The following is a 22393-nucleotide window of genomic DNA, read 5'->3' as shown; positions in this document are numbered from 1 at the left end:
GTCGACACAAACGCGGTTGGTCCGGTTGTTGTCATACGACAGACGAGCGCGAAACTCTGAACATTTCCCACAAACCACCTGGAGTCAACAAGGACAGCTGATCACAAAGCTGCTGCTGACAGTGACTGTAGAGACGGAGGTTAATGCTGATATCTAATATAATCTGTAATATAATCTGTAATATAATCTGTACTGCAGTCTCATTCTGATGGAATTTGAATTGTTGAATGAAACAGAACATTGGATTATGTTGCTGATTTCAGAATGTAACTGGTATTTACAGCAGAGTGGGTTCAGTCTGTCAACTGCATTATTATAAATAATACATATTTGGAGCCAGGGAGGGTTGGAGATTACTGACACTGTACCCGCCACTGAGGAGATATCCCAGCAATCCGTGTTTTCACTGCTTTAAAAGACCGAACACAGTTAGAATGACACTTTTATGATTTTATGAAAGATTATATTATAGATTATATTAGATATTATGTTACAGATTATATTAGATATTATATTACAGATTATATTATAATTTATATTAGATATTATATTACAGATCATATTATAGATTAATTAGATATTATATTATAGATTAATTAGATATTATATTACAGATTATATTAGATATTATGTTACAGATTATATTAGATATTATATTACAGATTATATTAGATATTATTTTACAGATTATATTACAGATTATATAAGAGATTATATTAGATATTATGTTACAGATTAAATTAGATATTATATTACAGATTATATTATAAATTATATTACAGATTTTATTACAGATTATATTAGATATTATATTATAGATTATATTACAGATTAAATTATAGATTATATTACATATTATATAAGAGATTATATTAGATATTATGTTACAGATTAAATTAGATATTATATTACAGATTATATTATAAATTATATTAGATATTATATAACAGATTATATTAGATATTATATTAAAGATTATATTACAGATTATATTAGAGATATAGTATAGATTATATTACAGATTATATTACAGATTATATTATAATTATATTATAGATTATAATAGATATTATATTACAGATTATATTATAAATTATATTAGATATTATATTACAGATCATATTATAGATTAATTAGATATTATTTTATAGATTATATTACAGATTATATTAGAGATATAGTATAGATTATATTACAGATTATATTAGAGATTATATTATAGATTATAATAGATATTATATTACAGATTATATTATAAATTATATTAGATATTATATTACAGATCATATTACAGATTATATTATAGATTATATTACAGATTATATTAGATATTATGTTACAGATTATATTATAGATTATATTACAGATTATATTACAGATTATATTATAGATTATATTACAGATTATATAGTAGATTAATTAGATATTATATTACAGATTATATTAGATATTATATTATAGATTTTATTACAGATTATATTAGAGATTATATTACAGATTATACTACACATTATACTACAGATTATACTATAGATTATAATACATATTATACTATAGATTATATTACAGATTATATTATAGATTATATTACAGATTATATTATAGATTATATTACAGATTACAGATTATATTCCAGGTATGAATGTTGATGAACGTACGTGTCCACAGGCTTTACAGTGATGCCGTCTCTTGGTGATGGAGTTGAACGGCTCCTGACACTTCATACACAGAGTGACCTCTTTCTCTCTGATGGGAGTCGGCGCTCTCTTTCCCAACTCCACACAGCTCTGAGATACAGACAGACAGACAAAGAGTTATACCTGACCTTTTCTGAAGGCCTACTGTCCACAGCTGTCTTCTATAACAGCGCGGGGATACACTGGTGAACAACTGGAAGTCAGTTTATCTGCTGCAGGAGGCAAACGTTATTCTGACACAGTGATCACATGCAGCTCGTCTGCTGTGATTCTGTCCTCATTTTTCCGACCTGCTGAAGATAAACAGCTGACAAAAACCCGAGAGAAGCTCCGGAAACCTGAAAACATCCCGTCAGGAAAGTTTACCGGGGAGTGAGGCGGTGTGGACTCGTCATCTCGTAGTGAGCAGTTCAGATGTCTGAAGCTTTCCACCGTCTGCTCGTGTCTCTGGATGGTCGCCTGGATGGCCTGATGACACACACACACACACGCACAGACACACGCACACACACACACACACACACACACACACACACACACACACAGATACACACAGACACACACACACACACACACACACACACACACACACACACACACACACACACACACACACACACAGATACACATATACACACAGACAGACACACACACACACACACACACACACACACACACACACACACAGATACACACATACACACAGACACACATACAGAGAAACTGATTTGGTGCCATATTTTGGTATGTGCACAATATAACAGCGATTTGATCTTTGGCCTTTGTCATTAAGTGAACAGCAAAAAGAGCAGTGAGTCCAGTACAAAGACTGTGTGTTGTACCTGTATCCAGTCCTTCTTCTCCTCCTCCGTCCTACAGAGACACAATCACATAGAAGACCAGTCACAAAACAACATGTCTGTGGGAGGACGGGTATCAGTAACAGGCACCTTAAATACTGGAATACACTGCTGTGTCTCTCTGTGTCTGTGCCTCTCTGTGTCTCTCTCTGTCTCTCTGTGTCTCTCTGTTTCTCTCTGTGTCTGTGTCTCTCTGTGTCTCTCTGTTTCTCTCTGTGTCTGTGTCTCTATGTGTCTGTGTCTCTCTGTGTCTCTCTGTTTCTCTCTGTGTCTGTGTCTCTCTGTGTCTCTCTGTTTCTCTCTGTGTCTGTGTCTCTCTGTGTCTCTCTGTTTCTCTCTGTGTCTGTGTCTCTCTGTGTCTGTGTCTCTCTGTGTCTCTCTGTTTCTCTCTGTGTCTGTGTCTCTCTGTGTCTCTCTGTTTCTCTCTGTGTCTGTGTCTCTCTGTGTCTGTGCCTCTCTGTGTCTCTCTGTGTCTGTGTCTATCTGTGTCTGTGTCTCTCTGTGTCTGTGTCTCTCCGTGTCTCTCTGTGTCTGTGTCTCTCTGTGTCTCTCTGTGTCTGTGTCTCTCTGTGTCTCTCTGTGTCTCTCTGTGTCTGTCTGTGTCTGTGTCTCTCTGTGTCTGTACCTGGCCTGCAGTTCCAGGGATCTCTGTTTTCCAGACACGAGGAACGTCCTGGATACTGCAACACTGCTGGTCTCCTTTAGCTTGACAGAGAGAGACAGGTAGTAGGCAGTTAGAGACAGGTTTACAGACAGGTGGAACGACAGACAGGTGAACAGACAGGTGAACAGGTTTATTCAGATTCAGTAGCAGATGGTGGATTAGTGCAGTTGATCAGCTGATGATGTCTCACCTCCATACCGTCCACATCAATGCGAGCACGGACGCCGTACTTCTGACCAATCAGACGCAGCTTCGGGACGCAGTAAAGCAACCTGTCATTAAACTGCAGAGAGAGACAGAGGTCAGATATTACTGCTTCATCAACAAGACAGTAGAGACAGTAGGGACAGTAGACTACAGGTGGTGACAGAAGAGTAAAGATGGAGACAGTAGAGTACAGGTGGAGACAGTAGGGACAGTGAGGTACAGGTGGAGACAGTAGAGTAAAGATGGAGACAGTGGAGTACAGGTAGAGACAGGAGAGAAAGTAGATTAAAGATGGAGTCAGTAGAGTAAAGATGGAGACAGTAGAGTACAGGTGGAGAAAGTAGAGGAAAGATGGAGACAGTAGCATACAGGTGGAGACAGCAGAGACAGTAGAGACAGTAGAGTACAGGAGGAGACAGAGTAAAGATATAGACAGTAGAGTACAGGTGGAGACAGTAGAGGAAAGATGGAGACAGTAGCATACAGGTGGAGACAGTAGAGACAGTAGAGACAGTAGAGTACAGGAGGAGACAGAGTAAAGATATAGACAGTAGAGTACAGGTGGAGACAGTAGAGTACAGGAGAAGACAGAGTAAAGATATAGACAGTAGAGTACAGGTGGAGACAGTAGAGACAGTAGAGTACAGATGGAGACAGTAGAGACAGTAGAGTACAGGAGGAGACAGAGTAAAGATATAGACAGTAGAGTACAGGTGGAGACAGTAGAGTACAGGAGAAGACAGAGTAAAGATATAGACAGTAGAGTACAGGTGGAGACAGTAGAGACAGTAGAGTACAGATGGAGACAGTAGAGACAGTAGAGTACAGGTGGAGACAGTAGAGACAGTAGAGTACAGGTGGAGACAGTAGAGACAGTAGAGTACAGGTAGAGACAGTAGAGACAGTAGAGTACAGGAGGAGACAGGTAAAGATATAGACAGTAGAGTACAGGTGGAGACAGTAGAGTACAGGAGAAGACAGAGTAAAGATATAGACAGTAGAGTACAGGTGGAGACAGTAGAGACAGTAGAGTACAGATGGAGACAGTAGAGACAGTAGAGTACAGGTGGAGACAGTAGAGACAGTAGAGTACAGGTGGAGACAGTAGAGACAGTAGAGTACAGGTAGAGACAGTAGAGACAGTAGAGTACAGATGGAGATAGTAGAATACAGGTGGAGACAGTAGAGACAGTAGAGTACAGATGGAGACAGTAGAGACAGTAGAGTACAGATGGAGACAGTAGAGTACAGGTGGAGACAGTAGAGACAGTAGAGTACAGGTGGAGACAGTAGAGTACAGATGGAGACGGTAGAGTACAGGTGGAGACAGTAGAGACAGTAGAGTACAGGTGGAGACAGTAGAGTACAGGTGGAGACAGTAGAGACAGTAGAGTACAGGTAGAGACAGTAGAGACAGTAGAGTACAGATGGAGATAGTAGAGTACAGGTGGAGACAGTAGAGACAGTAGAGTACAGGTAGAGACAGTAGAGACAGTGGAGTACAGATGGAGACAGTAGAGACAGTAGAGACAGTAGAGTACAGATGGAGACAGTAGAGACAGTAGAGTACAGATGGAGACAGTAGAGTACAGGTGGTGACAGTAGAGACAGTAGAGTACAGGTAGAGACAGTAGAGACAGTGGAGTACAGATGGAGACAGCAGAGACAGTAGAGACAGTAGAGTACAGGTAGAGACAGCAGAGACAGTAGAGTACAGATGGAGACAGTAGAGTACAGGTGGAGACAGTAGAGACAGTAGAGTACAGGTAGAGACAGCAGAGACAGTGGAGTACAGATGGAGACAGTAGAGTACAGGTGGAGACAGTAGAGACAGTAGAGTACAGGTAGAGACAGCAGAGACAGTGGAGTACAGATGGAGACAGTAGAGACAGTAGAGTACAGATGGAGACAGTAGAGTACAGGTGGAGACAGTAGAGACAGTAGAGTACAGGTGGAGACAGTACCAGTATGAGGTATCTGTCCTGTGTGGTCCCGTTCTTGTTGGACAGTTTCAGGATGTGTCCCTCTTTAATGAGCTCGTTAGTCGGGTTAACAATGTCTTCTTCTCCTCCCAACAGCTCGTACACCTTCAACAACTTCCTCATTCGCTCCTGAAGGACACAGAAACACACAGGTGTGAATGTGTGTGTGTGTGTGTGTGTGTGTGTGTGTGTGTGTTACAGTGTGTGTGTGTTACAGTGTGTGTGTGTGTGTGTGTGTTACAGTGTGTGTGTGTGTGTGTGTGTGTTACAGTGTGTGTGTGTGTGTTACAGTGTGTGTGTGTGTGTGTGTGTGTTACAGTGTGTGTGTGTGTGTGTGTGTGTGAATGTGTGTGTGTGTGTGTGTGTTACAGTGTGTGTGTGTTACAGTGTGTGTGTGTGTGTGTGTTTGTGTGTGTGTTACAGTGTGTGTGTGTGTGTGTGTTACAGTGTGTGTGTGTGTGTGTGTGTGTTACAGTGTCTTACCATCTTCCTGATGGCGGCGTTGGAGTGTTCCGCCGCTGTGGCGATCAGCTCCAGAGACTCTGCAGAGAGACGATTTTATTTACAGTATTTTCTTTTCTAGAATTGTGTTTGTTTGTTGTTGTTGTTAAATTATTAGCACAGTGTTCAGCACTTCACTACTGGGGGGCAGCTTGTCAGGATGTGGCTCAATGGGAGAATGTTAACGTTAAATCGTTCATTTAATCAAGTTGTACATAAACACGAGACTGTAAAGGCAGAACACTGAGCAGATATGTAAATTTATGTCGGAGAACAAAACGTTGAAATCTCTGCAGCATTCAGACTCATTCTGTCCCTGATCAGCTGCCAGAGTCCCACAACCAAGACTGGACTTCTAAGGGCAGTAGTGCAGGGACAGGGGACGGGGACAGGGGACGGGGACGGGGGGGGCAGTAGTAGGCTGCTGCCTGCTGGGGCTCAATAATCATTAATGACCCTCTGACCCTCTGACCCTCTGACTCTCTGACCCTCCAGACGCCATAATCCAGCTCAGGGACGTTAGTGTGTGTTTGTTTTGCGTACTCTGGGCGTCCCTGTGGTCCGGGGCATCCTCAGGCAGTCGGTGCAGATAATCTTTGAGCAGCAGCTCGTAGCGAGGAATCCTCTGAACCGGCTCCAACATATGATGCTGCAGAGTCAGGTTACCGCAGCGTTCCTCCCTCTGCACAACAACAACAACAACAACAACAACAACGTTAACACACAAACAGACGGCGAGTGGACACCTGCAGCAGCATCACTCATTCTGGACCTGGATCTCCTGGATGATGGTCTTAAACTGAGCCGATCTCTCCATCCAGATGTTCACCAGCTCCATGGCTCGGTCGAAGTTCTTCACATACTCGCCATACATCTTCAGGAAGGGAGCCAGCTTCTGCAGGATGTCCCCAATCCGCGGGTTTGAGTCCCTGCAGACAAAAGGAGGAGTGAAGTCAAAGCAACCCTGGAGGAGGAGAACCAGCAGGAGGAGAAGAGGAGGGGAAGAGGAGGAGAAGGGCAGGAGAAACATCCTCACCACTCCTCCATACGTTTCTGCAGCGCGGGCAGCAGGAACTGCTGGTGGAAGCAGTAGATGGAGCAGATGTTGGAAAAGATTCCCTGAACAACGTCACAGGGGAAGGAGGAGCGAGAGCGTGCCTCCTCCAGGAGCCGGGCGCAGAAAACCTGCAGGAGGAGAAGTTCACAGCATCAGTTCTGCAGCGTAAATACTGCAAGGTTTCCATGGTAATGGGTAGCAGCAGGTGACTCACCTGGTCCAGGAGGTGGAGCTTAGAGACGTAGGCGGTCTCTGTGTGCAGCAGCTCGTTGGCGATGTTGAAGACCCTCTGCTGGACAGACATCTTGACAGAGACGAATTAAACAACTATTATCTATGAATTATTATAAATTTATTATTTATTTGCAGCAGTTGCCGATTGTTTGTTACGATGTAAAATGGAGTCTGGTCTTTATTATAGAACAATAGTTTAAAATGTTATTGTGTGTCCTGTGACCTCCGCACTGGAGGTGGCGCTGTTTTCTCTAGACCTGTCTCACCTCAGCAGAGTCCTGTCTGTCAGTCTTGGGGGGGGGCAGCACCAGCGTCAGCTCCGCCTCCTCCTCCTCCAGGTCGCTGTCTCCCTCCTCTGAGAAATCCCTCCTCCTCCTCCTAACTCCGCTGCGCGCCTCCCCCTCCTCCCCCTCGCCCTCTCCTCCCTCCCCCGCGTAGGAAGACGAGCTTGAGAGGCGGGGCAGGAGGGCGGGGCTGCAGGGGTAAGCCACGCCTCCATCGTCCACACCGGCGAAGCAGAGCTCCTCGCTGTGCGACGGAGAGCTGATGCTGTCGATGCCGCTGTCCCGATTGGCCAGCTTCCCGTCCGTCTGCGAGGAGGGGAGGGACAGACGCTCGGAGGGGTGCTCAGACTGGTCGAGCGGCGCCGGCTGCAGCTGCTGCTCCCTCATCTCCACGGCAACCACGTCGTCCTCCAGGTGTTTCTCTGAGGCGCTGTAACCCGACTCCATGGAGAGACGCTTCTGATGGAGGTCGTCACGACACGCCGCCACCAGCTCTTCATCATCATCATCATCATCATCATCATCATTATCTTCATTATCATGGTCGTCCTGCAGGTCTCCCTCCTCCCCTCCACCCCCCACTGTGATGTCATCACCTTTAGGCTCACACAGCGGGTCCTCCTCAGGCGGGGGAGGGGCGGGCGATGATGAAGATGGTGGTGATGAAGGTTGGGAGGAGGCGGGCTCAGGGAGGCGGGGACACAGAGCCCCCCCAGTGATGTCAGGAACCACGATGATCTGCTCGCTGCACAAACGCAAACACATGATTAATAACGCCCTCATCGATGACATCAGTCCTGCTCCGACCAATCACAACTCACCGCTCAAACTTCTCGATGAGAGACAGGACACAGGTGGGGGAGGCGGTGCCATCGGCACGGGAGGGCGGAGTCCGGCCTCCCCGGGGGTCCGACGGCAGGGGTCTGCAGGGCGGCGGAGGGGGGAGGGGCTTGTCCGGAGCACGGGGGCGTGGCCTTGTCACCCCCGCCTGCTGCTGGAGGTGGGGGGGCTTCGGGGGGACTGCGGGATCATAAACTCATTAACCTCTTTAAATAAAACAAATGTAAAGATTGAAGTTTAAATAAAGTTTGTTACCCTGCGGCTTCGGGCCGGGCAGCGGCGGTCTGCTCTTGCCCGGTGGTGTAAACGTGGTAGCTGGCAGCTCCGGTGGCCCCGTATCAATAACCAGTGGCAGCTCCTGGCGCTCCGTTCGCTCTTCCCCTCCCTCTGGGAAGGCTGGGCCCGATGAGGAGGAGCTGGGCCCCGGGTCAGAGCTCGGCTGCTGGGGGGAGTCGTCGTCCAGCGCCTCCTGGTGGCCGCACGGCGAGCAGGACGGCTCTAAAGAGAGACTCTTCGTCAGCAAGCTGGGACTGGAGGTGGAGGAGGGACCTGGGGGTGGCAGGGGGAAAGGTCAGGGTTGGACAAAAGCCACGCCCCCACACCACCAAAATAAAAGCATAAAACACTTTTTTAAGAAGGATTTATTTTTAAATAAACATCTGCCTCATTGTCAGGCGTATCTGAATGTGATATGATAGAAAGCTCCAGAACAGTGACTAAATGGAAGGTGAGTGTTGAGTACAATGTTTTACATTAGAAATGTACAGATGCTAATTTTCATATGTTGGACAATTAGCATTATTAGCATTAATAATCAGCTATATGGAGAATATTTCAGCTCCCAGTGGGCTGACTGTGTGTTGGTGCAATACAAATAAAACTGAACTGAAATTTAATTAATCAACTTAAAAACTTGTGTTGCTACCAATTATTAAGTAGGTGGTTTGATGTAGAGGAAAGACTACTTCCACTAACTCAGTGTAGCACATTTGTTCAACATATAAGACATATATATATATATATATTATATAGTGCTGTCAGTTAAACGCGTTATTAACGGCGTTAACACAAACCCATTTTAACGGCTTAAATTTTTTTATCACAAGATTAATGTTCTTTTTGGCCTAGCACACTTTGTAGTTTTTTCCACATGCTGTTGCAACAACTAGTAACGTTAGAAAAACTACAACGCCACACCGGATCTAGCTAGACCAGAAACAGAACAACAGGCACGCCGCACACACTTCTTTAAGAGTAGTAGACGTTACGTTTTGAGTGGATGGCGAGCGCGAGATGCCGAAATGGATGCCAATAATATTCTGAATGGAAAGTTTACTTTTAAAAAGTTGTCAAATGGTTCCAAAGTGACCAAAGTGATCTGTGTGTTTTGTCGTTGTGAACTGAGCTATCATCGCAGCACGTCCAGTCTGAAATACCACTTGATGGCCAAACACACAGCTGATGCGAATTCTCCGCCCCCTCGTCAAAGCCAGGCGACAATGGATGATTTTTCAATACAAACAACATCTGCACAAAGCAAGCCGATCCACTTTTCCATGTTGATAAGAGCATTAAAATGAGAAAAAATAATGGGACAAAAAGAAATCAAGGGACATTTAGAATAGATAAAAATGTGCGATTAATTGCGATTAAATATTTTAATCGTTTGACAGCACTAATATTATATTATATATATATATATATTATAAGTTAATGTTCAGTCTCCTTGCTGGTTGTTATGACACAATCATTACTGCTGTTTCTGTTAGTGTTTAACAGTAAATAACTAATAGCATTACTGACACTTTTTAGTAAGTAGTTACACTACTGGGGAAAGTAATATTAGGACTGTAATATTGTTAATGCCTTACTGCTCAACACTGGTGTGTTAGTCATAAAGTAATATAATTACTTTTGAGAGAAGAAACTAGAAAGTGTAACTAATTCCCACATTTCCATAACCACAATGTGATCAGGGACTCACTGACAATCTGAAACATGGTCTCCATCGACTGGAGAGAGAACGAATTACTGAAACTGTTCCTTTAATAAATCCAACCTGCTGCAGCAGAGACTGCCTCTACCGAACAGAACCAAACAGGACAGAGCTGGCGTTTATTATTACGCAGACACAGAATGAGTATTAATGCAGAACATAAACTGTGTTAGAACAAAGATCTTCTATCGGTCTGTTCAGAGCCGAAGACTCACTGACAGACTATCTGCTGGACTAACCCACAGACCTAAATATAAAGGAAGTTCTAGTTATTCTGTAAGATGTTCCACTCGTCACTGCAGAGGTTCTAGTGGACCTCTAGCAGATTTTCGGGGTTCTTTCAGTGGTTGTAGAGACAAACTGAAGGCTGGAGATAGAACAACACCTCATTGAAACACTGCATGTTCTTCATCCATCTGCGCAATAGTTAGAGAACCTAAAGGACTAGTTATTATTTGAGATGTTCCACATTCTAGTGGGCCTTAACACAGTAGTCATTTTGGACTATATGAAAAAAAATTGACTAACTTCACCTAAAGTAGTTGTAGAGGTGCATCATGAGGTTCTACTGCTCATTCAGGGGGTTCTTTTTAGGTGGTTCTAGTCACCCTTAAGGGAGCTGTAGTGGTCATTAAGGAGATTACAGGGGTCCTGGTGAAGGGTTTAGTAGTCAGGAGATTCTAGAGGTTCTTAGTCAAGGTTCTAGTTCTAGTGTCATTGAGAAGGTTCCAGAGGAACTTAGTGGTTGTTTAGGAGGTCACAGTGGTCACTGATGGGGTTCTAGTGGACCTTCAGCAGATTTTGGTAGCTGAACACCTGTCGGATGTTGGAGTGATGACATTTTGGAAGATGTTGTTTATCCGTCCAACACAGTGGAGAACTGGAGGTGGAACAAAACTTCAATAAAACACTGCATGTTGGAGTTCTTCATCCATGTGTGCATTATTTAGAGAACCTGAACGAGGTTCTAGTGTTTTTTATTCTGAGAACAGAAGGTTGTATGTTGTATAGATTGTAAACCAAGTTCGTGATTTTGGGTTATATAATTAAAATTAACTAACTTCAATTAAAGTAGCTGTAGTGGTGCTTTTGGAGGTTCTCGTGAGGTTCTAGTGCCTTTTAGGTGGTTCTATACTCTTAAGGGAGCTGTAGTGGTCATTACAGAGGTTATACGGCTCCTGGAGAAGGGTTTAGTAATTAGGAGGTTCTAGAGGAATTTATTGGTTGTTTACGAGGTTGTAGTAATCATTGAGAAGGTTCTAGAGGTTCCTAGTAATGGTTTAGGAGGTTTTGGTGGACCTTGATGAGGTTCTAGGGGTCATAGGGGAAGTTCTATGTGCTTTTTAGGTGGCTCAACCTTAAGGGAGCTGTAGTGGTCACTTAGAGGATTACACAGTTCCTGGAGAAGGGTTTAGTAGTTAGGAGGTTCTAAAGGAACTTAGTGGTTGTTTAGGGGGTTAGTGGTCACTGTGGAGGTTCTAGAGGTACTTAAGAGTTTCTAGTGGGCCTTTAGCAGATTTTAGGGGTTATTTTGGTAGTTGAAGATCTGGTAGCTGTGGGAGGAACAACGTTTTGTAAGATTGTTGTTCATCTATCCAACATGGTGAACTGGAGGTTTGTGCATTATTTAGAAAACCTAAAGGACGTTCTAGTGTTTATTATTGAGGGTCTGAATTTTTTATCAATGCTTTATGAGGACCTATTGTTCATTTATGAGGTTCTAGAAGTCATCGTATTTAATGTTTGTTTAGGTGGTTCTGGTGGTCACTGCGGAGGCACCAAGAGTGCTTTACCAGGTTCTAGTCGTCACTGATGAGGTTCTATGTGCCTTAGGTGGTTCTAGTCACCTTCAAGTAGCTGTGATGGTCATTAGGAGTTTAATTCAATTCAATTTTCAATTCAATTTTATTTGTATAGCGCCAATTCATAACAGAAGTTATCTCAGGACACTTTTCAAATAGAGCAGGTCTAGACCGAACTCTTTAACATTAATTACAGAGACCCAACAGTACCACCATGAGCAAGCACTTGGCGACAAGGGCAAGGAAAAACTGCCTGTTAAAAGGCAGAAACCTAGGGCAGATCCTCCGGCTCTAGGTGGGTGGTCGTCTGTCTACAGAGGTCCTGGTAGGGTTTAGTAGTCTGGAGGTTCTGGGGGTCCTGTAAGTGGTTCAAGGTCCTTTAGAAGATTGTAATAGTCACTGAGGAGGTTGTACAGGCCCTATAGTGACGAAGGTTTAGGTGGTCTTCATGGTCACAAGGACGTTCTGGAGGTTATTAAAGTGGTTCTACTAATCGTTGGTTACTGGGTTCTGTTATGTGGTTCCAGTGGGCCTAAAGCAGATTTTAAGGGTCTTTTAGGTGCTGATTTGTATTTGGATACACAATCTGGATCTTTGGTCTCAGGCCAGGCCTCCAGATGTGGTCTGAAGGATTTGATTTCTTCCTTATCCAGATCAGATATCAGATACAGGAGACAGACCAGGTCTAGGTTCTGTATGTGATCCTCAGAGACCTTCATCTTTACCAGCAGTTTAAGGGTTAACGTTGGAGCACTGGTACATCCATCTTTATGAGGACCAGGGTTCAGACTCTGATGATGATGATGATGATGTTTGAGGGGAACCAGTCTGTAAACGAGGTTCCTTACAAACACACAAACACAAGGCCGTATGTGTGTGTGTGGAGGGGGCGTGTCCCTCTGTCTGTCCGCACACATTCATAATAATTACTGACACAACATCATCCAATCAGCATCCAAGTTTACGATCAATGGATTAGAGTCAATCAATAACACGCACGCATGCACGCACGCAAGCAGCCTCCGGACTGGATGGTGTGATTGTGTGTGTGACACTGACAGCACGCAGTATTGATCAGCTGATCGATCCCTGATTAGGATGGAGAGGATTCAGCAGACACATCTGGCAGACGCAGTCTCATGCAGCCATACTACCCTACATCCACTGCGGCGAGATGTCGGTCAGTGTGTGCGCGTGCGCGACAGCCTGTGTGAGCGCGCGTATGTCACCCCACCACCCCCCCCCCACCACGACCATCCACACCATCCGGATTCCTGCCGGTATTAATATTCTCTACAGTGATCAATAAGAGGAAGATGTGGTGTGATGAGACTGCAGCTGTGCGCGCGCTGCTCTGCGTGTGCGCGCGCTGAGCAGGTATATGTGTGTGTGTGTGTGTGTGTGTGTGTGTGTGTGTGTGTGTGCGGTGCAGATGCGGTGCAGACTCACCCCTGCTCAGGCTGCTTCTGTCCATGTACATCGCGCAGCAAAACACAAATCCGGTCATTAAAGAGGGTGAGGGTGCGGGGAGAGAGCGGCTCTCCCGGTCCAGCACGGAGAAGAAACCGGGTCACACACACGTACACACACACACACACACACCGGCACCGACCGGACCGGAGCGGAACAGACCCACTGACACACACACCGACGGTCCGGACCGGCTGACAGACCGACCGACAGGCTGCAGCTTCAGGACGGTAAGTAGGTTAGATCCGCTCGGTTTGGTTCAGAGCGCTGCCCGGTGTGTGAGCGGCGGGCGGCGGTAGAGAGCTCCCCCCTCTCTCTCTCCGTCTCTCTCTCTCTCTCTCTCTCCGTCTCTCTCTCTATCTGTCTCTCTCCGTCTCTCTCCCTCTTTTAATTCGTTGTCAAGGAAACCAAAATGGAGGAGAGACAGAGCAAGACAGAGGGGGGGGCAGTGGTGACAGTGGGTGTGTAAATATGATCACATGTTACCTACAGGCAGACAGAACATACACACTGTATATGAATTATTAATACTGATACTGATCAATCACCTGATTGATTGATGCTGTCTGTCCAGGAAGTTTCCTGAAAAGAACAATTTTTAGGCTTCTTCTATATATATCTATATATCTATATATCTATATATATATATATCTATATATAGATATATATATTTAGACTGACAAACAGGTCTTGGCCAACCAACCAGACATAGTGGTGGTAGACAAGGAGCAGAAGAAAGCGGTGGTGATAGATGTGGCCATGCCAGCAGACGCCAACATCAGAAAGAAGGAACACGAAAAGGTTGAAAAGTACCAAGGGCTGAAAGAACCGCTGGAGCAGATGTGGAAGGTCAAGGCGAGCGTAATCCCCGTGGTAGTAGGAGCACTCGGGGCAGTGACCCCCAAACTGGGGGAGTGGCTCCAACAGATCCCAGGAACAACATCAGAAGCCTCAGTCCAGAAGAGCGCAGTCCTAGGAACAGCTCGATACTGCACAGAACCCTCAAACTCCCAGGCCTCTGGTAGAGGACCCGAGCTTGAGGATGACACACAGATACCACCCCAAGAGGGTGAGAGGGAAGTTTTTATTTTATTTATTTTTTTTATATAGATGTATAAATATATTTATATTAGTGCTGTCAAACGATTAAAATATTTAATCGCGATTAATCGCATTAATGTCATAGTTAACTCGCAATTAATCGCACATTTGTATCTATTCTAAATGTCCCTTGATTTCTTTTTGTCCCATTTTTTTTCTAATTTTAATGCTCTTATCAACATGTTTTTATTGAAAACAACATTGGCATATACTGTAGTGTTCAATTTCACACTAACATTCTCACTTGGAGCAAATAATCTCTCACACAATGTAACACTGTCCATCAATAAAAGGGTAAAGGTACTTTGTCACACAAACAGCCCCTTCAACAGTCCTTTCTAAGGGATCAAAACAGGGCGATACAAAATAAAATTACAAAGTGCACATGTAAGGTAAACTAGGACTCAGCCTATAGTGCAGTTAAACCATGGCTTAATACTTTTCTCAAGTTTGCTTTGAACATAGCAGTCAGGCTGCTGCTCTTTATTCACCAGAGGCTCAACCCAGCCTCTTATTTCAGAAAGAATGAACAGTAACGGTTACCAATAAAAGGAAAGCCTACTACTTCTTTGCTTTCAGCCAGTTACTAAAACAGACAAGCCTGTTGACATTTTCAGACAACAAGGAATTCATCCATTTCGGCGTCTCGCGCTCGCCATCCACTCAAAACGTAACGTCTACTACTCTTAAACAAGTGTGTGTGGCGTGCCTGTTGTTCTGTTTCCATTCTAGCTAGATCCGGTGTGGTGTTGTAGTTTTTTCTAACGTTACTAGTTGTTGCAACAGCATGTGGAAAAAACTACAAAGTGTGCTAGGCGTTAATCTCGCGATAAAAAAATTGACGCCGTTAAAATGGGTTTGCGTTAACGCCGTTAATAACGCGTTAAACTGACGGCACTAATATATAGATATATATATATAAAGATATAAATATACATCTATATAAATATATTTTATATATAGATGTATAAATATATATATAGATATATATATATTTATATACATTCCCTCCAGAAAAACACGATTATGCGATTGCATAATTCAATGCATAATCAGCCAAAGTCCGCATATTTATGTGGGGGCCGCATTTTTCCAAATACCGCGCACTTTCGCCGCATTAATTGCAGATTTCCGCGCAAAATACGCGGGGCTTGCATGATTTCAGAATCCCCGCATTTTTGTTGCAAAAAAGGTCACATATATCTTATCAGAAAGTTGAAAAATGTTGCGTTTACTTCACACAAGAGCAGCCATTTTCCCCTGTTGCCATGGGAACGTTATGAAGTGACGTAATTACGCGACGTGAACGTCATCAAAAAGCTGCAAACCCCGAGATGAAGCCGCAGTTTTTGCAAGTTCCCGCAATTTCATCGCATAAAATTGCATAAATATCCCGCATATTTCATCGCATTTTTTAAGAAAACGTGCCGCATAATCAAGGATTTTTGTCCGCAACAATCACAAAAAAACTCAGCCACACAGATAACAGGCTAACTGATTGTGACACCTAACTGTCTATAGGACAGGTCAGGACCAGGACTGATACTGCAGAACACCTTAGACAAGCCCCGCCCCCTCACTCTCTGAATGAAACAATAACCTTTAATCTGTCTCTGCTCTAAATAAAGAGATTTACCTCCAGTTTCCCCTCAGAGCCGACCATCTGCTGCTCATGTGACCCATCGGGACAACAGAGACTGCTGAGCTTTAACATGTGGCAGCAGGACACCAACGTAGATTTATATTTATATGTATATATATATATATATATATATCAATAAATATATATGCTCACTAACCTTTATTTCCACAGCAGACTCTCACTCAGCACTCTGTGAACTTAAATCTACAATCTGTAATATTCCCTCATTAAACAGTGTATAAAGTGTATACAGTGTGTCCTATATGGAGCTGAGTCAGTCAATAATCAATAATCAGAAGCTGTCATACACTGACTGTTTACCATCCACTGTTTAGATCTTGGTGCTTTTTAACTCTAGATTTGAACCGGATGAAGGATTTTAGTCATCGGACGTCTGGATCTTAAGTTATCAGAGAAACAAGCTGAGCTAACGTTAGCAGCAGCTCGGCTCGCAGCCCCTCCGGGACGTCCTTTGTCTGTCCAACAGCGTGGGAGAAGCAGTGATTGTTAAGGTGGAACTGCTTTATTCAGTGTGTTTAAGGTGGAACTGCTTTATTCAGTGTGTTTAAGGTGGAACTGCTTTATTCAGTGTGTTTAGTGGTTTTAATCAGCGGCTCTGTTTGTGTTGGAGAGGAGGAATCCTAACCGGGAGAAGCTGACTGCAATGACGCCAATGGTGGTGAAGACAACAACTCCCATGATCCCACGCTGCTGTTTTTGAGAGAGCTTTTAAGTTGTTGTCAATGAAAATCAACATTTATTAAATAAAAGATGTTCCTGAAGAGACTGCTGCTTATCAGGCCCTGTAGCAAAACAAGCGCTCCTGTTCAGAAGACAGCAGAGATACAAAGTTTATCTAACTCCACCCCACAGATGGGTCACGACATGACAAACAAAAACAAACACACCCCTGTTATGGATCAAAACAAGCAACCCCCCAGGTCTTCAATCTAACACACCCCCACCAGTCAGTGTTACATAAAACAAACACACCCCACTCACACTCAGTCAGGGCTGTAGAGCAACAGATCAAACACACCCTCCAGTTACTGAGCTGTCAGTTAAACTCCACCCAGCTCTCTGTCCCTGAGACTGGATAACAAACGCACCCCAACACTTCCACACATCTGAGTGAAGGACAAACACACCCTGTTATCATCTGGCAGGGGAGGAGATAAAACTACAGGCTGACCTCTGACCTCTGACCTCACACAGCTGCCCTCCCCCCACAGCAACAGTGAGCGACCCAGTGACCCACAGAGAGAGAGGCTCGCTCGCCCATCCCCCCAGGATATCACTGAATCAGTCGTCTATTTTTAACCTTCAGCCCTTCATTCATATCTGCCTGTCCCGCTGCTGCACGGCATGCTGGGAGGACAGGGTGGGGGGCTGCGAGACACTTCACTTGCTCACACCGTGTCCAAACCCACATGTGATCAGTTAAAACAGCAGCACGGCTCCACTAATAACATTATTGATCCAGTTCTCCGGTCCTGGACCAGGTCTTCATAGAACAACAATGTATCCATCTGCCCGACTGTTCAAAACAAATAGTTCCAGCAGTAACTCCCTCTAAATACATCAGAAATCAGTTGGACAGAACCAGGCTAGCAGTTTCCCCCTGTTTCAAGTCAGTTGGCTAGCAGAACGCTATCGTTAGCTTTGTACCACTACATCATCATCAGTTAGTATCATGGATCATGTTAGCTGGGGAAGCTAACGTTAGCCAGCTAACAGCACAATCAGACAATATGTTCCACTAGCTTAGCATTAATGTTAGCTTTGACTTTGGACTCTGTGTTGGACTCTGTGTTGGACTCTGTGTTGTGGACTCTGTGTTGGACTCTGTGTTGTGGACTCTGTGTGACTCTGTGTTGTGGACTCTGTGTTGGACTCTGTGTTGTGGACTCTGTGTTGTGGACTCTGTGTTGGACTCTGTGTTGTGGACTCTGTGTTGGACTCTGTGTTGTGGACTCTGTGTTGGACCCTGTGTTGGACCCTGTGTTGGACTCTGTGTTGTGGACTCTGTGTTGGACTCTGTGTTGTGGACTCTGTGTTGGACTCTGTGTTGTGGACAATCCACAGGCAGCAGAGGAACAAAGCTACACTACAACCCATTCACTCTCTGCTCACACACACTGACTCACACTGACTCACACACACACTGACACACACACACACACTGACACACACACACACACTGACACACATACACACACACACACACACACACACACACACATCAGTGTTTGTATCTCGGCCTCTCAGTGGTGATATGATGTCATATCCTGTCTCACTGATCCATCCTCTACACGGACTCATAAAGAACAATATGTTTCAGTAAAAACAATTTCTAATCAATACTCTGCCCTCTGAAGGCAAACTGAGTTACAGCAGTGAGTGCAGTTATATATCTGTTTATATATATAAAAAAAAAACTTCCCTCTCACCCTCTTGGGGTGGTATCTGTGTGTCATCCTCAAGCTCGGGTCCTCTACCAGAGGCCTGGGAGTTTGAGGGTTCTGTGCAGTATCTTAGCTGTTGCTAGGACTGCGCTCTTCTGGACTGAGGCTTCTGATGTTGTTCCTGGGATCTGTTGGAGCCACTCCACCAATTTGGGGGACACTGCCCCGAGTGCTCCTACTACCACGGGGATTACGCTCGCCTTGATCTTCCACATCTGCTCCAGCTGTTCTTTCAACCCTTGGTACTTTTCAACCTTTTCGTGTTCCTTCTTTCTGATGTTGGCGTCTGCTGGTATGGCCAGATCTATCACCACCGCTTTCTTCTGCTCCTTGTCTACCACCACTATGTCTGGTTGGTTGGCCAGGACCTGTTTGTCAGTCTGGAAGCTGAAGTCCCACAGCACCTTGGCCCTGTTGTTCTCAGCCACCTTGTGTGGTGTGGCCCATTGGGATTTGGGTACTTCTATTCCATACTGGGTACAGATGTTTCTGTACACTATTCCAGCCACTTGGTTGTGTCTCTCCATGTACGCTGACCTGGCTAGCATCTTACACCCTGCTCCTATGTGCTGGACTGTCTCAGGGGCATCTTTGCATAGTCTGCACCTTGGGTCAGATCTACTCTTGTAGATCTTGGCCTCTATGGCTCTTGTACCTAGGGCCTGTTCTTGTGCTGCAATGATCAGTGCCTCTGCGCTGTCTCTGAGTCCAGCCTTTTCCAGCCATTGGTAGGTCTTCTCGATATCAGCCACTTCTTCAATTTGGCGGTGGTACGTGCCATGTAGGGGCTTCTCCCTCCAGGTTGTCTGCTCCTCTTCTTCCTCTTGCACTCTTATCAGGTTTCTGTTGCCTGAGACATTCACTTAGCAGTTCATCCTTTGTGGCCATTTTTCTGATGTACTCTTGGATTTTTGATGTTTCATCCTGGATAGCGGCCTTGATGCTCACTAGTCCTCGGTCTCCCTCTTTACGCTTAGCGTACAGTCTCAGGGTGCTGGATTTGGGGTGAAACCCTCTGTGCATGGTGAGGAGCTTTCTTGTCTTGATATCTGTGGCTTCTATCTCCTCCTTTGGCCAGCTTATGATCCCAGCAGGGTATCTGATGACTGGTAGTGCGTACATGTTGATGGCTTGGATCTTGTTCCTGCCATTCAGCTGACTTTTCAGGACCTGCCTTACTCTCTGGAGGTATTTGGTTGTGGTTGACTTCCTTGCAGCTTCCTCATGGTTTCCATTAGCCTGTGGGATACCAAGGTACTTGTAGCTGTTTTGGGTCAACCCCTTCAGTTCTGATCATCTTGCCTGTCTTTGAGACCATCCGGCCACACTTGTCCAATCTGAATGACATCTCTATGTCGTTGCTGTAGATCCTGGTGGTGTGGATCAGTGAGTCGATTTCTCGCTCATTCCTGGCATACAGCTTGATGTCATCCATGTGGAGCAGGTGGCTAATTGTTGCTCCACTTTGGAATTGGTACCCGTAACCACTCTTTGTGATGATCTGACTGTATGGTCTTGGCCACCATGCTGCAGCTCAGTTTCAGGGTGTTGGTAATCTTCTTATAGCCTAGGCCATGTTTATGTAGAGCAACAATTCTTTTATTCAGATCCTCAAAGAGTTCTTTGCCATGAGGTGCCATGTTGAACTTCCAGTGAGCAGTATGAGAGACTGTGAAAGCGATAACACCAAAATTTAATACACCTGCTCCCCATTCACACCTCAGACCTTGTAACAATAACGAGTCACATGACACCGGGGAGGGAAAATGGCTAATTGGGCCCAATTTGGACATTTTCACTTAGGGGTGTGCTCACTTTTGTTGCCAGCGGTTTAGACATTAATGGCTGTGTTGAGTTATTTTGAGGGGACATTAATTTACACTGTTATACAAGCTGTACACTGACGACTGTCATTTCTTCAGTGTTGTCCCATCAAAAGATATAATGAAATATTTGCAGAAATATGAGGGGTGTACTCACTTTTGTGAGATACTGTATATGTTTATATATCTGTTTATATAGATATGTTTATATATCTGTTTATATATATGTATGTGTATATTTATATCTGTTTATATATATATTTATATATGTATGTTTATATATATCCGTTTATATATATGTTTATATATGTATGTTTGTATTTATATGTTTATATATGTATGTTTATATTTATATCTGTTTATATATATGTTAATATATGTATGTTTATATTTATATCTGTTTATATATATGTTAATATATGAATGTTTATATATATTTAAATAAACTAAACTTTTAGTTTAGTAACTTTTATATATATATATATATGCCGTTAATTTACATTATTAATCAGTCAGTGACTATATCCTGTTCTTCAGCCGCTACTGGCTGCTATTTGAGCTAATAATTATTATTCTAACGATATCCAGTCTGTAAATTGGGACGTCAGTTTACAAGAGTCCTCCGGAGTCTTCTGGAGTCCTCAGAGTCCTCCAGAGTCCTCAGAGTCTTCTGGAGTCCTCAGAGTCTTCTAGAGTCCTCCAGAGTCCTCCAATCACTTCAAAGAAAATACGTAATCTGAGCACAGCTAACTGTTGGCTCCTCTTCACAAACACAACAAGCTCTGTTTTTCTGATTCTTCCATCAGGCTGTCTGTGCCCGGGACCGACTCTCAGACCCCCTGAGCCTGATCCACATCCTGTGTCCAGCCCCAGGGAGCTCAAGCGGCCCAGCAGGGTTCTGTCTCACATCCTCAACCCCTGGTACTCGGCTAGAGAACCAGAGAGAGAGAGGGACACTGTGGAGTTACTCTGAACTCTCAGTTCATCAGTGAGGTGGATTTGCAGACAGTCTCTGTATTGATCCGTGTTAAGTAGTTTATTAAAGACTATTCTGAACTGCTGTGGGTCACATCTGTCACCTGTGTGCAGGTGCACCCCCAACGGGGACTTATAGTGTCTTCCCGGACTAACGAGGACGGTTGTGGTGCTTTATCATTGTTGCTGCTGCTCTACAATGGACTGTATGTTCAGTTTATTTCATATTGATTTGATTGAACAGTAACTGTAAACAGTGAACACAATAACTGCAGGAAGTTTGTAGAAAACCAGAGATTGGATTATTGATCAGAGATGAGTGATAATAACATGTTCAGATCGTCCTCACTGATACAGGCGTACTGTGAGTACTTTAAAAGTTATCTTACGTCTCTTAAAATCAAGAAGGCCTTGTGACCCCCCAGGAAGCTTTGGCGACCCCTAGAAGCTGCAGGGGACTCACCTGTCCAGCGGGTGGAGCTGCTGTGCGGTGTGGAGGAGGTGCTCAGGTGGTAGGAGAACCTCATGGTGCTGAACTGACTGGAGAAGGAGGGAGGAGGAGGGGGGGGGGGGGGAGGAGGAGGGAGGCTGAACCTGAGCAGGGTACTGCGAGGTCGGTTCAGCTGCATCCCGACTCCTGCACAGGTACGTCAGCGCACACCTGGACGCAGGTTTCACTTCATCTTTTCTAAGTGAGACACTTATTTTGAAGGTTGCTCACTTCCTCTTTGTACAGTTCATCAGCAGGTCAAACTTTACAGAAATCTCTCAGCATCACTCTTCTTCTGTGGTT

The 22393-nt window shown here is 44.3% G+C and overlaps 1 protein-coding gene across 2 annotated transcripts in view; it reads right to left on the bottom strand.

The window, feature by feature from the left end:
* The window catches only part of fgd1 (FYVE, RhoGEF and PH domain containing 1), a 25558-nt gene extending 3186 nt beyond the window's left edge, over positions 1-22372 (bottom strand). The window contains exons 1-16 of one of the 2 annotated variants that reach the window (XM_051426682.1): positions 22064-22372; positions 8582-8875; positions 8308-8506; positions 7469-8231; positions 7183-7272; positions 6948-7096; positions 6684-6840; positions 6455-6593; positions 5894-5952; positions 5393-5539; positions 3412-3504; positions 3183-3262; positions 2540-2570; positions 2064-2165; positions 1659-1787; positions 1-78 (exon numbers count right to left, since the gene is read on the bottom strand). The exon at positions 1-78 is cut by the window's left edge and continues 81 nt beyond it. In XM_051426682.1, coding sequence (XP_051282642.1) covers positions 1-78; positions 1659-1787; positions 2064-2165; positions 2540-2570; positions 3183-3262; positions 3412-3504; positions 5393-5539; positions 5894-5952; positions 6455-6593; positions 6684-6840; positions 6948-7096; positions 7183-7272; positions 7469-8231; positions 8308-8506; positions 8582-8875; positions 22064-22229 — 2676 coding nt within the window. In that variant the 5' untranslated portion in view covers positions 22230-22372. Of the gene's footprint in view, positions 79-1658; positions 1788-2063; positions 2166-2539; positions 2571-3182; positions 3263-3411; positions 3505-5392; positions 5540-5893; positions 5953-6454; positions 6594-6683; positions 6841-6947; positions 7097-7182; positions 7273-7468; positions 8232-8307; positions 8507-8581; positions 8876-13573; positions 13972-22063 lie in introns of those variants that run through there. The other variant, XM_051426683.1, reaches the window with a different exon arrangement.
* Between the last annotated feature and the right edge of the window lie 21 nt (positions 22373-22393).

The sequence above is a fragment of the Dicentrarchus labrax genome, unplaced genomic scaffold (genome assembly GCF_905237075.1).
Source record: "Dicentrarchus labrax unplaced genomic scaffold, dlabrax2021, whole genome shotgun sequence".
NCBI classification, from domain to species: Eukaryota; Metazoa; Chordata; class Actinopteri; family Moronidae; genus Dicentrarchus; species Dicentrarchus labrax.
Note: the sequence above shows the minus strand (reverse complement) of the source record. Positions and strands in the feature narration are given on the sequence as shown.